Source organism: Cimex lectularius, unplaced genomic scaffold (assembly GCF_000648675.2).
Source record: "Cimex lectularius strain Harlan isolate CLEC.00 unplaced genomic scaffold, Clec_2.1 scaffold174, whole genome shotgun sequence".
Taxonomy (NCBI): domain Eukaryota; kingdom Metazoa; phylum Arthropoda; class Insecta; order Hemiptera; family Cimicidae; genus Cimex; species Cimex lectularius.
Genome location: NW_019392881.1, coordinates 1006267 through 1022662, shown reverse-complemented (window position 1 = coordinate 1022662; position 16396 = coordinate 1006267). Strand labels below are relative to the sequence as shown.

The 16396-nt window shown below is 36.9% G+C and overlaps 2 protein-coding genes across 3 annotated transcripts in view; both read right to left on the bottom strand.

Moving 5' to 3' along the window:
- The window catches only part of LOC106665061 (stress response protein nst1), a 139460-nt gene that overhangs the window by 4261 nt on the left and 118803 nt on the right, over positions 1 to 16396 (bottom strand). For both annotated transcript variants that reach the window (XM_014391233.2, XM_014391232.1), the window contains exons 2-9: positions 7054 to 7237; positions 6849 to 6990; positions 6640 to 6789; positions 6434 to 6498; positions 3849 to 4003; positions 2758 to 2939; positions 2645 to 2697; positions 7 to 2076 (exon numbers count right to left, since the gene is read on the bottom strand). In XM_014391233.2, coding sequence (XP_014246719.1) covers positions 7 to 2076; positions 2645 to 2697; positions 2758 to 2939; positions 3849 to 4003; positions 6434 to 6498; positions 6640 to 6789; positions 6849 to 6990; positions 7054 to 7237 — 3001 coding nt within the window. The remainder of the gene's footprint in view (positions 1 to 6; positions 2077 to 2644; positions 2698 to 2757; positions 2940 to 3848; positions 4004 to 6433; positions 6499 to 6639; positions 6790 to 6848; positions 6991 to 7053; positions 7238 to 16396) is intronic.
- On the bottom strand, positions 4011 to 6427 carry LOC106665062 (DNA ligase 1-like). The gene is made up of 2 exons (XM_014391234.2): positions 6186 to 6427; positions 4011 to 5776 (listed from the first exon to the last, which is right to left on the bottom strand). The coding sequence occupies exons 1-2, from the start codon at positions 6257 to 6259 to the stop codon at positions 4120 to 4122; spliced, it is 1731 nt and encodes a 576-aa protein (XP_014246720.1). The 5' UTR covers positions 6260 to 6427; the 3' UTR covers positions 4011 to 4119.

Sequence of the window (16396 nt, the reverse complement as noted above, 5' to 3'; positions counted from 1 at the left end):
CCATACCTTACAGTTTTTTCCGGGTCAGTTTTCAAGAGAGGGATAGGAGTGTCAAGGGTCTTTCGGAGTTGGTCAGTGTACATGCGTGGCGGTAGTGAAGTAGACTCTAAATTACTGCTTTGTGAAGATGGGATAATGGGACTTGGTCTGGTGACCTCTTCATTTAGGGAAGGTTCATTTGAAATAGTGTTGTTGTAGCTTAGATATTTTTTAGGTGGCTTTGTATCAATTGTGTACGGGGATCGTCGGGTGGTGATTGTATCATCTAGGTCCACTACTATTCTAAATCCTGAGTTCCTATTTGGTAATACTCTAGTTTGTTTCTGTGCTTCGATTTGTGATCGAATTCGTGATGAAGCTTTTTTAGTTTGATAATAGTAGTTTTGATTTTCCCTTGGGGATTCTTGAGGAGTTGGTCTTTTTTGGTCGTAACTTACTTGTTCTGATCTCAGTCTGTTTTGTTCATTCATTGCTTGTTGCTCTGCAAATAATTTCCTTCTAATTTCTTCATTTCGTTTGATAATAGCTTCTTCTTCCTCTTTGAGTTTAATCTGTTCTAGTTCTCTTCTTCTTGTTTCCATTCTTAATTTTTCAGCTTCTTCTATCTCTTTTCTCCTATTCTCTTCAGTCTCTTTCCGTTGTTTCTCTAGAAGCTCTTTTCTCCGTTTCTCTTCAAGTTCTTTTCTTCTCAATTCTTCAAGTTCTTTTTTTCTCGCTTCTGCCCTAGCTTTTTCAGCTTCCTCGATTTCTTTTCTCTTTCTCTCTTCAAATGCTTTTCTCCTCGCCTCTTCAATTTCCTTTCTTCTTTTCTCTTCTAATTCTTTCCTTCTCAATGCTTCCAGTTCCTTCCTTCGATCTTCAGCCTTAATTCTTTCAGCTTCTTCTATTTCTTTTCTCTGTTTTTCTTCAAGCTCTTTCCTTCTTATTTCTTCCATTTCTTTTTGTCTTTTTTCTTCGAGTTCTTTCTTTGCAGCTTCTTCTTTTCTTTTCCTTTCTTCAATTTCCTTCTTTCTCTTCTCCACAATTTCTCTAAGTCTGGCTTCTTCTTTAGCCTTTCTTTGTGCCTCAATTTCCTTCCTTCTTGCTAATTCTGCTAATTGCCTTTCTTTCTCTTCTTTTGCTTTCTTTTCTTGTTCAGCTTCATACTGTTGGTTTTTAAGTTGTTTTCGTCTCAGTTCCTCTGCAGCTTCCCTTTCTGCTTCTTCAATTTGCCTTATTCGAGCTTGTTCATAAGCTTGTCTCCTTGCATTTTCTCTCTTTGCTTCTTCCAATTGATGTCTCCTCAACTCCTCAGCTTTCTCTCCTCTTTCTTTAGCCAGTTTCTGCTCATCATAGTTCGAACCTCTCCTTGTTTCAGGAGATTTGTTTTCTCCTTGTTGTTCCAGCTCCAGCGGGATTTGAGTGAAGTCTTCCAATTCATATACAGACTCTTGGAAGCGATACGAACCTCTCCTATCATTTTGTGACTTTTGGGACTCAACATTTCTTTCCTTTTGATCTGGAAATCTAATCGAAGAAGGCCTTCTTTGTCTAAATTCTTCTTCACTTCTCAAAGGTGGTTTACTTTCTGGAAATTTTATGGTTGGCACTCTTTTCTCATCACCCCCTTGAAGCCATTCCAATGATTCAAAGGCTCGGATCGGCTGTGGTTTTGCGGTTACTTCTTTCCTCTGATATTTATTCAAGTCAATAGCTGATTCCGGAATTCTTATAGCAATCGGTCTTTTTGTTTCCTCCTTCCTCGGAATGTTAACCCTAGGTTTAGGTGTAATGTCTATAGTCAAAAATTCATGTTTTGGTTCAGGTTCTTTTACAATAAAATGTCCTCTAGTTTGTAAGCTCACTGGTGGGTCTTCAATTAATTTAAAGGGTCTCGGGGTGTTGGCAGTCTTTAATTGAATTACAAAACTGTCTTGTACAAGTCTCTCAGTTCTAGGCCCTTCAGGACTGTTTAGCATTTCAATTTTTGGCGTTACAGTCTCAGTCTTTGAATTGGATTCCTGCTGAGCTAACCCGGGTGACACTGTGCTTACAACGCTCTTGGTCCCATCTGATTCACTCTCCTTTACCCCAGATCTGTATGGCAATTATTTACATAGAATGGGAATTTGTTTAAGATATCTACATTTTGAAAGACAATTAAAGGATTTTAGTAGTCAAAGTAAAAAATTGGTGAACCAATTTTTTAATGATGGAGTAATTTTTGTCTTAATTGACAAATAATTATGATATTACCTTTTAATTATTATTTTAAATCGAGTCATAATGTTTTGATAGATGCCAATGAAATGAAAATAAACAGATGCAATTAAAAATGGATTAACAGAACGAATTTGAAGGAGCATCCTTTAAATGTCTTTGTATTTAAATTTTAAACAGCTCATAAATTTGTCTTCTAAAAATATTTATAATGAAGCCGACAGTAGGCTACAAAGCCGTCAATTCTACGATATCCAAATACCTGACATGCCGGTGTGTTTATAACACCTTTAGTATACAAGGAAAAATGAATGTACAGTGTGAGTCTATTCAGTGACACAGTGCACAAGTTTTCTTTATTAGTCTATCTTTTGTTTCAGAGGATTAAAATTAAATATAAATATAGGCAAAAGAAAAGACAGAATTATTGTACAGTCATATTTACCTGTTGGAAGGTTTCTGTTGAATTTGTTGCTTGTAAGGGATGTCGTCGTTGGTCTGAAATTATGTACAACAGTAAATACACACAAGTTTTCAACTCAACAAGTCTCGTTATACCTGAATGCTATAAGAATCGTATTCTTGCGGAGTGACGGATTGGTAAATATCGGACTGAGTGTTGTATTTGTTTTTGGAGTAGCCTCTTTGTAAAGGCTCTTGCTGGACTATTTCAATTTGAGGCTTCTTTTCCTTGTACTGTGTACGGTATTGATTTTGATTGTTGGTGTATTGGTAATCGCCTGTAAAGTTTTAGGTGTTATTAAGGCTGATGATTTTTTTTTACACAACATATATTAAATAATTAACTGAGGTTGCTTTTTCACTAATAAGAAAGTGATGTAGAATTTCTATGCAATTGTTTTTATTTAAAATAAAATCACAATCAACAGGAGGTGTGTTAAGCTGTAGGTGTAATTTGACAAAAGTTTGAACTGCAAGTAATAAATATGAATATTCATTTTGTTTTACACATTTTTTATTGCTCCCCAAGACAGAGAATAATAACCACTTGGACTACAATAAAATATAGTAGGTTTTTTTTGTCATACATCAACATGGATCTCATATTTAATTTAGCATATGCCAAAAATATCATAATTAATGAACTAAGTCTGCAAAAAATGAGGATATGACAAAAAAGCAGATAAGATCAAAGAGTCAATTCATCATTCTTATCGAGTTCTGAAGAACAAAAAATGAAACAAAAACAAATAAAAACAAAACAAGCTGAGTTAGAGGTCGATTAATTATATTAAATAGTTGTCTTTAAATAAAGTCTAATGGGTGTTCATACTATATCAATTAATTATACGTTTTATCTAAAGTCTTGGTTGAGATGAAAAAGTTAGTGTCACGAGCAGGATTTGAACCCACGACCTTGGGCTCAATATACAACTGCTCTTGAAGGAAGTCATGAGAGCCAAGTGGTTAGAGAAGCCAAGATTTTAGATAAAAAGTATAATTAATTGAAACAATTAAATAGGTCATTTATGACTGCTAAACGTACATGGGTTCATACTATAGTTGAGAAAATTGAAACTATATAGCTTTTAAATGGAAACAATTTGGTTTGCTTTTTATTGCCATAACTGTTTATATTATAGGTTATTGTTTTTGTGTGGATTTTAAACTTAAAAAATTAATTTTACCATTTCCAATTTCTTTGTAGAGATCGACTTCATCATCGTAAAGATTATAGAAGGGCGAGTCATATTGTGATGGCACATATCTTGACTGAGAATAGTTCCTAGAGGGAACCGGTGTCTGCTGTTCGACGTAGGTCTGTTGAGGAGTGACACTTGCTCTAGACAAATTCATAAACAAATTAGATTATGGGAATCCTGTTTAATTATTCCCAAAAATATTCGTCTCGTTTAATGTTGTTCTGTACAAGTTCCTTAGATTTCCAGGTCATATTGCTTACCTTAATCTGGTTAGGGCTCTTTGTGTGTGTCCTTTATCGTGGTACCCTTTTGTTACAAGACTAAGGTCAATGTCTCCAGACTTGTTTCTGTTCTGTCTCTGTCTCTGTTTTTTCTGCACGGCCGGATTTATTTGGGTAGAAGACGGATAGGAGGGTGTCATGTAGTTTGAAGGTTTGGTTCTTTCTGTGATAGGTTTTATGTTTTGTGATGGTGTCTTTTCGGTTGTTGTTGTAGTCGTGCTTCTGTAACGCGTCCTAGGCGTGGTCGTTTTCTTTGTAAGACTGCTGCCAGGCGTCTGGCATTTATTTCTACCGCGATTAGTGCATTTTGGCACGAGGCGAGCCGTGGTATACAAGGCATATTTTGGTGTAGTCGGGTCCAGATACAATTTCGTCTTTTCAGTCATGCTACTGTCCGTTTCTAAAACGGTGACGGGTCTATCGCTCTGTTCTTCCTGAGATTCTTCAGCTTCTTCCCCTTCTTCGCTTTCATTACTGCCCTCGTCGTAATATTCTTCACTGTCTCCTTCGTAATCGCTACTTCCTTCATCATCATCTTCGTTATTGTCCTTATCATCTAAATGCTGCAATCTTTTTGGCACTTTGGGAGCTTTAGGCGGGTTTATATAAGTCTTATTGGTTATATCGTAATCATCGTAATCGTCGTAGTATTCATCTTCGTACTCTTCACTTCCTTTGTTTAAAGTAGCTTTGGTCGAAGAGGGTGCAGTCGTCGTCGTAATCGAGCCGACCGGTCGGTACATATTGCTGATTTGAACACCCTTCGATGGAATTAAATTTGGCTCCATGTAATAATGAGGCGCTCTTGTTTGGGAATTGTACTTTGGAGTGGTTTGCACAGGAGTTGACGGTATAAACGAAGGATCCACCGCTTGTGTCCTTAGTTCGGATAAAAATTGGTCAAAATCAAAATCGTGGCTGGCAAAAGGGTTTCTTTCTTCATAGCTTGAATCGCGGAAAAAACTGTCAGGAGGGTCTGGAAACATTGGTTTAAACCCATCTTCCGTAATCGGGCTACTTGTGACTTCTGCTGATTGTTGTTTTTCTTTATTTTGTTTGTTTTCTTCTTCTCTACTTTGTTCTTCGCTGTTGCTATCGTCATCTTCATCATCGTATTCTTCGTCATCTTCTTCTTCGTCATCTTCTTCTTCTTCCTCTTCCTCCTCCTCCTCTTCTTCCTTGTTGATTGGCTGCCTGTTGTTTTTATTCGAATTCTCTTGTAAATTCGGTACAGTTTTAGCCGTAGTGCGAACGGTCGTCGTTTGATACGTCGGCTGTTGGGGAAGGTGTGGCCTGTATTGCATCTGTTGTAAAGTCGGCTTGGAATATTGAACCCTAGGCGTCGTGTAAACCTGCTGGTAAGTCGCAGGTGAGGAATGAGGATTGTTAGGTACGATTCTGGCATCGGCCACTTCGAATTTATACTCAACGGGGGGTGGACGAGGATAAGGATGGTTAGGTATGATCAGCGTCGGCGGATGATGCGGTCTTCTGTGGTATGTCTGTCTGACGGTGTGCGTGTTTTGTGGTTGTTGGTGGGTATGAGGACGTCTGGAATTGAGGATTCTGGGTTGGTAACTACTCCAGGAAATAGGACGGCCGTCGAACGTTTCCCTTCCCATATCTTGAGGGCTACAAATGTCAAAAATCCATTATGATCCGAGTTTTAAAGTTCAAAATGGGGCTTTGTATTTACAAAGGATTGTATACAAATTTTAAACTATATCCCAACTATTTAGCAATCAAAAAGTACAATGAACTTTTATAGTACAATGAAATTTTAAACAAAACAAATACATCTTTTGGTTAGTACTTTATGTACAAGATTGAATATATATTTTTTTGTATGTACATATAATATCAAAAGTTCAACTAAATTTTCAGTGCTGATTTAAAGAGATATTTTTAAAAACAAACTAAAAAACAAATCGTGCCAACAAAGTATTTACAGTGAAAAACAAATATTAAAAAAAATATGGGAATTTAAGGGAAACATTATTTTGAACTTTTTCATTTTTCTTTTCGGAAATTCGTCAAGTACCTCCTTAGTATAGAGTGTCGTTTCATTCTCGATCTCGTTGGATTTGTCACAAAATTGTGGTCGGATTTGTCCATTGTAACTTGCCCATCTGGAGTCAGTCGTTTTGATCTGGCTCAGTCGAAAAATATAATTATGACATGCTTACTTTTTCCTTGTTTAAAAATCAAAGTCAAAAAATGTGTCTACTACAAACTCGTGCAGTTCGACTAAATACTTTATTCGTTCTCTGGCCACCTTTTCAAACTTACCTTGTGTATTGCTGCTGCGTTCCGTAAGACACAACCGACAGTTTATCTCTTCCGCCGGAAGGGATCTGAAACGGCTTGCGTTAATTTCCACAAAGCAGTATATAATTCAAACATTTCAAGATAGTATTTAGAAGTTTAGAATAACTCAAGAATAAAAGAACATTTTCTTTTCGAGTTTTAATAGTATTTTCATTTTTTATAGGTACCGGTATGGCGTTTGAATGGGTTGAAAGAGCATCTCGGTCACTAGCAACTTGGCCGATTGTAGATGGCTGGCCACGGTAAACTCTCTGTTGCCTGTCAGATTCTAGCTCTTCAGCTAGCCCTAGTTGTTCCTCTTCGGTGTACAAGTCATGCTAAAAAGAAGAAATTAAATTTGTAGAATAAATTTATTGACGATTCATCAGACACAAACCTTAGGAATCGTCCTTTGGCTCTGTTGAACCCTATGGCTCTGCCTCGGTCTGCTCTCAGGCTGCACTTGCTGCTGAACCTGGCTTGCAGAGCCCGGAGCGCAACCTACATTCCTGGGCCAGTCGCAGGTCTGAAGTTCGTGACTGTTAAGAGGAGTACAATTAGAAAATGGTGTTCGTTGGTCTCGGGGCATTTATGAGTCGTACCTGTACATGAGACCACCTGTACACGACTCGAGGAGTGCTCCACCGAAGACGCACACGTAGTACTGCGTGCAGTCTGTGGGATGTGCATAGTAACCGAATTCTTCTGGACAATCGAAGTCGATCGGTTGGGAAGAAGGCGTGGGCGTGGGCGATCTCCTCCTGTTTGAGCTACCGCTCTCGCTCCCTGAAAAAATTAGATGGATAAGAATAATATAGTACATAAACAATCCAAATTGACCCAAATCATAAGGATCTGACAAACTTTAGCCATTATTTGCGTATGGTCTGAGGTTTTGACCATATCTGATTAAAAAATCGTGTTTTTCAGTTTGTTTATAATCCGTTTGTTTTTTTGCAAGTTGTCGACTTTAAGCTAGACTAAGCAACTAGACAAAACTCCTTCAGGTCATTCTTCCCAACTTATCAATTTTACACAACTTAACTTCTTTATACGAATTGTGATATAGTTTAATATTTAATCAGATTCAAGACCAGAAGGAAAGATCAGCTCGAAAATAGAATATTCAAAAGCGATCGATTTTTTGACCTTGATGGCAGGAATATTTTCCAAGGGCGCGGTGGCAAAAACCGGTGGCTAGAACGGGTTGCACGTCCCGAACTTTGACCGATGCCGTTCGAAGCCCTCCGTACCGATTATGCTAATTCGCCTATAAAAAAACACGCCAAAGGCGGAGAATTCAGCACATTGAGGATAGATAATACGAAGCCATTAAAATGCTCTCCCCTTAAATATAGAAGTTCGTCGTTTTGCATGTTTGGGTTCTTTTGAGGTTCCACGCAGTTGGTTCCCACCATCCAGCCAGTCTGATCTTTGAAAAAATGTCAAGCATTATTTCAAATCTAGGATTTTTATATTATGTATTATACTACGTTTTAGTAATACCACTTTGCATAATATTATCGTACATTCAACTTTTATAGTCCTCGATCATCCTGATGCCCCTATTCTCAGCAAACTTGAGAATAAACGAAGGAAGATTGCGATAGATATTTCAAAACAGCGGGAATAGGTAGAGGAGGATAATACAATAAAAGAGATCAAACTTCATTCGTAAATTCGATTAAATGAAATTCTACTGAGCCAAATGTAAAATTTTGAATAGGCTTTTAATCGTAATAGTTAAAGCATATATTTTTATTATCCTATGAAATTTATTATTCCATGAACTACTGCTTCTTATTAAAAGAAACCGTTATTTGTAAAAAGGAACATTATAGTTGGGACAACAATAAGTATACAAAGAACATGGAACTTGTGAGGAAAAAACACCAAAATAATTCCTATTACTAGTGTGGTATTATAACAATTAATAAAAGGAAAAATAACAAAAAGATAATACGAACATTAAATGATTTACGTATTATAATACAGAAGGTAATAAGGAACATCTAGCCATACAAGTAATGAAATTTGAAATGAATTTTTATGTGGAAATGTTTTTTTTTGAAAATTCAACGAACATTGGATGAATGAGCAGAGCAACATAACAGCCTAAACAGCTAAAATGAACACAGCGAGAACAGGCGGACTAGAAGTGATTTACTTTTACCGATGTTATAAACATATTGGATAACCACTGTTGGTTTGAAATGTCAATATGCTTCGCTTCTATGATGATGCTAAAGTTTACTGTTAATCCTTAGAGAAGAACCATCTGACGATTTAGTTTTTATAGACACGATAGCTCAAGCTAGCAAGTTTATAAGTATTTTTAAAGTGAAGTGACGATAGCTCAAGTGGTTAGAGGAGCGGCGTATTCAGCCGAAGGTCATGGGTTCGAATCCCGCTCGACACAATCTTTTTCATTTTAGCCAAGGCTTTAGATAAAAAGTATAATTAATTAAAATAATTAATATGGTCAATTATGTCCACTAAATACATATGTGGATTAATATAATATTTTTAAAGATAATACTTCCTTATTTACGACAGGTGAAATCCATTAATTTATTTCTGAAGGGACCCGATTTTTCTCTTCAGTACATTTAATCTTTTGCGCCCTTTTGTTTAAATTCAATTGCTGAGCATCCTTTTATTTATATAAATTTAACGACAAACTAGCACAATGAATGAAATTTCCGAATACTCATGGATCACTGGTTCTAAAAATACAAAGTCACCCGGATCTCGTTGAAATCTGATACCCTTGCACTTCACGCGCTTTTTACCCTTTAGAAAAATGATATAATTTACAGTATATCAATCTTTGTGTTCGTGTCCGGAGTAGACGTATTGATCATGTTACACCGGTTCAAAAATGCGCGTCCTTGCCACACCTTCTCGTCCTTGCCTCCCGGGTTTCCGCCAGTCACGTATCCTGGTTCTGGAGTGTTAAATTTGGCCTTTCCTTCGCAATCTGATCAACAGTTAATTCAATAACTAGATCGGAGTGTTTTAACGTACCGATGACGGTACAGAAACGCCTCCGAGGCGGTTTCGTTTTAAGTAAGATTATCTTCTGAGCTGTAATCATCTGTGCCGTTCTGGGCGAGATGGGCTTTCGTGCCTCCGAGCCGTTTTTGTTTCTCTATTTTCAAAAAAGAATCGGGCCTTTTATTTTATAAAATTATCAAGGTTTCTAATTGGCCATATTGCCTAATAGACACTTAATATTTCGTTTTGGAACGTAAACCAGATTGAGATACAACCCTGGAAGTTCTCAGGGCTATCTTGGTCTTTCATCATAAAAATTCACTTCATAACCAATAAATAGGGGATATAAAGTTCCTTTTAAAAAAAGGATATACTTTCGAATTTGAATTCATGTGGAATAATACATTAAGCGGTTCTTGCCTAGTTTTTCCCCTTTTCACAAATACTGAACAACCAAAGGAGGAATTAATGTTAAAAACTTATAGGTAAAAAGCATAAGTGCATTAGAACAGGCACACCTTAACACAAGAAGCGTATTCAGTAAGTTACTTTGGCCTCGAAAGTTATCATTTTAACCTCAAAACACGGCATTCGGCGAGGATTGCGTTTGAATGAAATTCGGTCTTCCAGCTTTGTAACGTTGCTGTCGTTGCTTACGGTGTCATCGAGCCGTGGGAAGACGTCGCCGGGAGAGCAGCACGACTCGTTATGCAACGGACAAAAGCACAATTAGGAACATCAAGTTTCAAAACGGTCATAAAGGCATTTCCTCCTCGTGGACGGCCTGGTGCGGATGGAAGAAGATTTATCACGACAGCCAAGACCTCGGAGATCTTCCAGATCCGACACGGTAATATTTGCGCAACCTAGTCCTTTCCTCGATTCTATTTGTACGGGAAAACAATGACAATGAACCTCGTCTGACCTGGTGCTGAAATAGGTCAGAACCAACTAAGTGCTTCAAGAACTGATCCATACAAAAAATGGACCAAAATCTACAAATCACAAGCTTTGTCAAGCAAACACCGAGATTCAACTGTCATATTATGTGTGTATGTGGCCATCTGGGAATGAGTTTTTTTGGTTGGAAACTATTCCAGAAATAGGATGGCCTTCAAACGTTTCCATCCCCATAACTCGATGGCTACAAATGTCAAAAATTCTTTATGAGCGGAAGCGAGAACAAGCGGACCAAGATTTTCAAATCACAGGCACTGCAAAACACCGAAATCCAATTATGCGGTTTTTTTTAAGTATGAGATCGTCTGGGATTGAGAATTCTGAATGGTAACCACTCCAGGAAATATGATGCTTTCATGCTGCTGATGATGCTCTCGAACGTATGCATTCCTATATTTTTAAGGCTACAAATGTCAAAAATCCATTATGAGCGGAAGCGAGAACAATCGGACCAAAGAACTTCAAATCACAAGCACTGCAAAGCTAGAAAGAAGCTATTAAAAGCTAGCTAGAAAATTGAACTATTAAAAGTTATGACTGTATGAATCGTAAAAATTAAAAATCCCTAATTGTCAAACCCCTATTACATAATGTCAAATCTTGCAAATATTATTTAAGCTTAACTAATTTTTTTAAAATTATGTGAACATGTTAATTCTGTGTAATTTATTAAAGAATGTTATGTAGTTCAAATGGATTTATAGTTAGCAGTTATTACACGAATGGCAAATATGAAAAATAGCCAATTGTGCAACGTGTAGCCCTCATAAGTTAGGGCTTTATTAGCATTACCATTCTATAACAAGTTCTTAAGTGCCCTATATACTACCTAATCCATTAATCCTTTCTGCAGTGTAGAAATTGATTGAACCAAATGAATTTTAAATGGCGCATTTAATTTTTTTTACGTAAGTTGCAATTATTGCAAAATTGACATATTTGAAATTGGGCAATTCTGAACCTGAAAAACATGTAACATTCTCAGTCGCCTACTGTTTTTAAACCTGTTGAATAAATCTATATTATAAATGTAAGTTTTTTAATGAAAACAGATTTACCGGGTATTTTTCTGTGTACATTTTTGATTCGGGCACGTTTCGGGAAATCGGAGAAGAGTTAAACCGAAGAAAAATGCTTACCATTAGGTGAAAATAGGGAAGTGGAAAATGCCACTTTTCATAAACGATTCTGACAACCGGTAAATTTGTGCTCGCGCGCACGTTCAACAAGAGGCTACGACGAGAAAATGACCAATTTGGTTATTTACCTTCGTCTCATAAGTAGACCATTTTGTCCATCATTTCTGGCACTATTGTCAATTTCGTCGATGATTTCAATTCAACAAACCTTTTTGTTGGTAAAAGTTGAATCTGTCTGTTTAAAATTCATTCTTGAACAATCGGGACAACAAGAAAAAAAAGGAAGCAAACTGAATTTGCCTTTTCTTTTTTCTTCAAGACCATATCTTTTTCCAGTGTTCGTAACAGAACACGTAACAGTCAATTGTTCAATGGTTTCTAATTAAAATTATTTTGAAGAGATTTAACAAGATCTGCATGATTTATGATCCATTTTAACTGTCAAGGTTGAAAAACAATACAAAATTAAGAAATTGCATATAACAAAAATGCAGAATTCATGTAAAATTTGTTTACTTTTGTGAAATAAAGTTCTTCCTTCTTGTTAACCAATCAACAGAATTATACTGTTAGTCAATGGGTCAATAGTTGGACCTATACATTTAATTATATGTATTATTCTATGTAAGGTTTTGGTTGAGATAAAAAAAGTCAGCGTCACGGGCGGGATTCGAACCCACGATCTTTGCCTAAATACGCCGCTACTCTACCACTTGAGCTATCGTGACTTCGATCCTCTGGGACACTAACTCTCCATCTCAACCTACAACCTTTCGAATTTTCTCTCTTTTTGCCATTTTCACATTTTTAATACCTTACATAGAAAGAATAATTAATTGAAAGAAGTAACTTAATTAATTGACCATTAAAACGTAAGTGTATAAATTTAACCTGATCAGTATGATTTATGGGTCTATATTGATGGTCGGCCGACCGCAGGAGGTCCCAGAGGATGTGGACATTTCCATAGGTGTATTTATTGAATGCGGTTTTTATCCTCATCCATAGAGAAGAGGGAACTAGTGAAAAAGTGGTCAATATTTTCTAACATTGAAAATTACTCTGCTAATTCGTCAACGTGAATCTTGCATTATTTTTGAACTTTTCCGAAATATTGATCAATTTTTGGTGATTGTGTTCCTTTTAAGTGTTTTCCTGCCTATTGACTTATCCATCGTTCTTTCGAGCAGGATGTGTCAAGTCCTCGCAATTGATCATATTATTCTATTAACTCGATACCGTGAAGTCGTCCGTCATCATGAACTCTGTTATATTTTTAAATTTTTCTTTAAACGTTGGCCAATTTTTGATTCTTGAATTTTGAGTTCTTTGAGGCGTTTTCTTGCTTATCGACTTATCCAGCGTTGACGTCTATTCGTGCGTAGAGTGCGAAGTCCTTGACAGCAAAAATGGATTATAAATCATATTGATCTCGTTAAATCTTTTCAAGGTATTACAAGTGAAAGCCTGAACTCCATTAACATTAGCGAAGATATCCAATATCAGCATGAAGTTTGTATTGTTTTGTATGGTCTGGTACGGTAGGTGATAAGGATACTAGGAAGCGGGGTTTGTACTCCCCAGGCACTGCAGCCTTCTGACTTATTGAACCTTCCTAGTTCCTTAGTTCAGTGCAATAGACTCTATCATTCTCCTTAGAAGTATCAGGTCATTGACTGTCGCTGCTGCAATTTGATTCCCTAAGTTTTTTCCGTACGTTAGGTTGAATCTCTATTGGGCTGTTGCTTCTCATTCGAAGATGATATGGGTGGCTGTTTCCTCCTCCTCATTACATAATATGCAGATGGGATCATAGTTGTATATGCCCATGTTGTGTAGATGTTTTCTCAGATGCCGGTGACCGGTTAGTAGTCCTATCACTCCTCTGAGTTTAGTCCTCTCCAGTTGCAGCAATGCTTTTGCCAGTCTTGGTGAGGGTTGTTTCATCGTAAGTTTACTATGTCTAGCACCGCTAGAGTTTATCCATTTCTCCTTTTGTTTTGTTGGATCAATTCTATATTTGTTTTTGTTATCCCAAGTATAAGTTCGGGGCCTATGCATGGTCTTGCGGATACTCCTCTGGCCAGTCTGTCTGCTTTTTCGTTACCCAAAATTTCCCCAGGTGCTTCCCCAGGTTTTGGAGATTTTGGATGCATTCACTAACTAAGTTTGATGTAATTCTTTTATATGCTTGTGCTTTAATGGCTGCTTGGCTATCAGATCTTATGAGGATTTTTTGCCAGTGTAACTCCTTTTAAGAATTTTCCGGGCATTGATGGCATGTATTTCTGCTTGAAAGACCAAAGTTGTACCAGTACTTCCGTAATGAGTTTGGTTATTCATGTTTTGGGCTTCCCGGTTCCTTCGTTTATTTTGGAGCCATCTATATACTACATCATTGTATCTGATGCTCTCCTGTGTTCTTCCTCTCCTTTATAGACCGTTGAGACTTTATACGATGTTGTGAAGAATGTTTCCGGGATCATATAGTCAGTCCCCATTTCTAAGCATGGGTGTCTGGTATTATTTATTAATTATTTATTTATTTTAGTATTATTTTGTACTTTTCATTGAAATTTGATTGATTTTTGGTCGTAGTGTTTTCCTGCGTATTGGCTTAATCCGTTGACGTCCTTTGGATTAAGCGCCAAGATTTTTAAGTATCGAATTAAAGAAGGCGGACGGCCCTCGATCGTGCAGGGAGTGTGAAGTTCGTGACAGTTAAACTGGGATTCTTAAAGCCGAGGTAAGTGTTATGCAACTTTTGGGCCGCTAACGCGTCCTTGCCGGTTACCACGCCCGTTCCCGACCTCGATTACTAACTGGTCCTTCTTGTTTTCAGTTACTCTCCCTTTTTGCTCGCTCGTGACCGTGCCTCGTCGATTTTCGAACGGGCATGACTTGACGACGCCGATATTTACGATGGAAATTTGATTAACGTTTCAATAAATTAACACTGTGAGCTGTTATAGGCGACCGTGATCTTTAGGCGGCGTCGTAAACATTTAAGGTGCCACTCAAGAAACCGTTCATCTCCATACAGTCAATTTAGTGTTGAATGTTCTGCCTGCGGCGAAATAAATTGAATTGTTCGAGATGAGGGCAGATCACCCGAGCAGAATAATAAGTCGTGAAGTCACTATCAACTGGCTACATAGTACAACCTCACATCTCTTTTCATACCTAGTGTGAACAAAATACTCCAATCTTCAAAATCTATACATTTTATGATCGTGCAGAAGGTTATCGAATTTTTCTTTAATTAAAGTACGTTTTAAGCTGGGAGGCTAGGTGAAAACTTTTTTTCATTTATTTATTTATCCAAAATGCAAATAAGCCAAATTTTGTTATTTACAATGACATACACAATATTGTATTCACATTTACAGTGTGGCATGATTGATTTGAATCGAGTGAAATTAGCCGTTGATGTCATTATGGCGTGACGTCAACAGTACATAGATTTGCCTAAGTACCAAATTCAGATGGTCGCGATGCCTTCAGTCTTCTTTGAGGGTTGCAAGTAAGGGTTGAGCTGGACAAGTTGCGGATTAACGGGTTGTCTGTTTCGAGAGAAATTTATTGTGGCGGGACTGAGCCTGGTTTGGGACGTACATATGTTGAGAAATGAGTGGATAGTATGATGGGTGATGTAGAATGGAGTGTCTATTGTACGAAGGATTTCGGATTTTATTAAGATTGGAACATTTGACAGTCAAGCATAGTAGTCCATAGGACCAAATTGGGGCGATTAGGGTTGTGTATAGTTAACAGTTTTTTGTTAAGTAATGTCAGTTTAGATCTTTTGCCAAGTAGTTTCTTCAGCATTTTTATCGAAGTTTACAGTTAATCCGTTTTAGTCGTGTGTGTGGATTCCACGTAACTCTTTTCTCCGAGTAAAGTCCAAGATATCGTAAGATATCACTATTCGCTGGAGGAATTGGAGTGCCTTTAAATAAACAGTTTTACGATTAAGAATGAAAACTATGTATTTAGATTTTTGATTGTTTACCTTACTTCTCCACTGTCGAAGCCAGAGTTTAAGCATATGAATATGGGATTGGGGGTTGCGGATAGAAGTAAAAGGAGCGATGATTGGAGAGGATTACCGTGTCCTCGGCGCTTGTGAAGGTTAAGGTGTCGCAAGATGAAAACTAAAGACAAATTCTTGCATTGCATCTTCGATAAAATCACTCTGGGAAAGATGGAAAGACGGACAGATGATGAAGATATATATANATAGTCCCTCAGACGGTTTTAAACCATGAGGAACGTCTTTCTTGCTCTGTAATATATACTGCCGATTTGTAAACTTTGTATATATATTAAAGAATAAAGACATATAGTAGTAGTAGTAAATACATAAATAAGTACATAAGAGATAATTAGATAGACGGATTGGGTAGATGTCAAATATATAATACATAGATAAACAGACAAACCGAAAGAAAAATTGGGTAATAAATTAATAAACTAATAAATAAAGATAGATGAAGTACACGACTCGATCTCTTGCTACATGTATGATATATAAACAGATAAAAGACAGATAAACAAAAAGTTGACTTGAAATATAGATAGACAGATTTTTTCACAGATATGTAAACAAATATACGGGATATATAAACAAATATATCTATATAACACATGGAAACAAAAATGAAGAAGAGTATAAATGGATAACTTTTGGATTATATAGGCAGATAGATCGTAAGGCGTTTGCTTAGATATATCGATTGATAGTTAAAAAGACAATAGTAATAGAAACTAGTAAGAATAGTAAATAGATAATAAATAAAGCGAGAGTGAGAGAGAAGGAGCTATAATTAATTTACATGTATTTACGAGG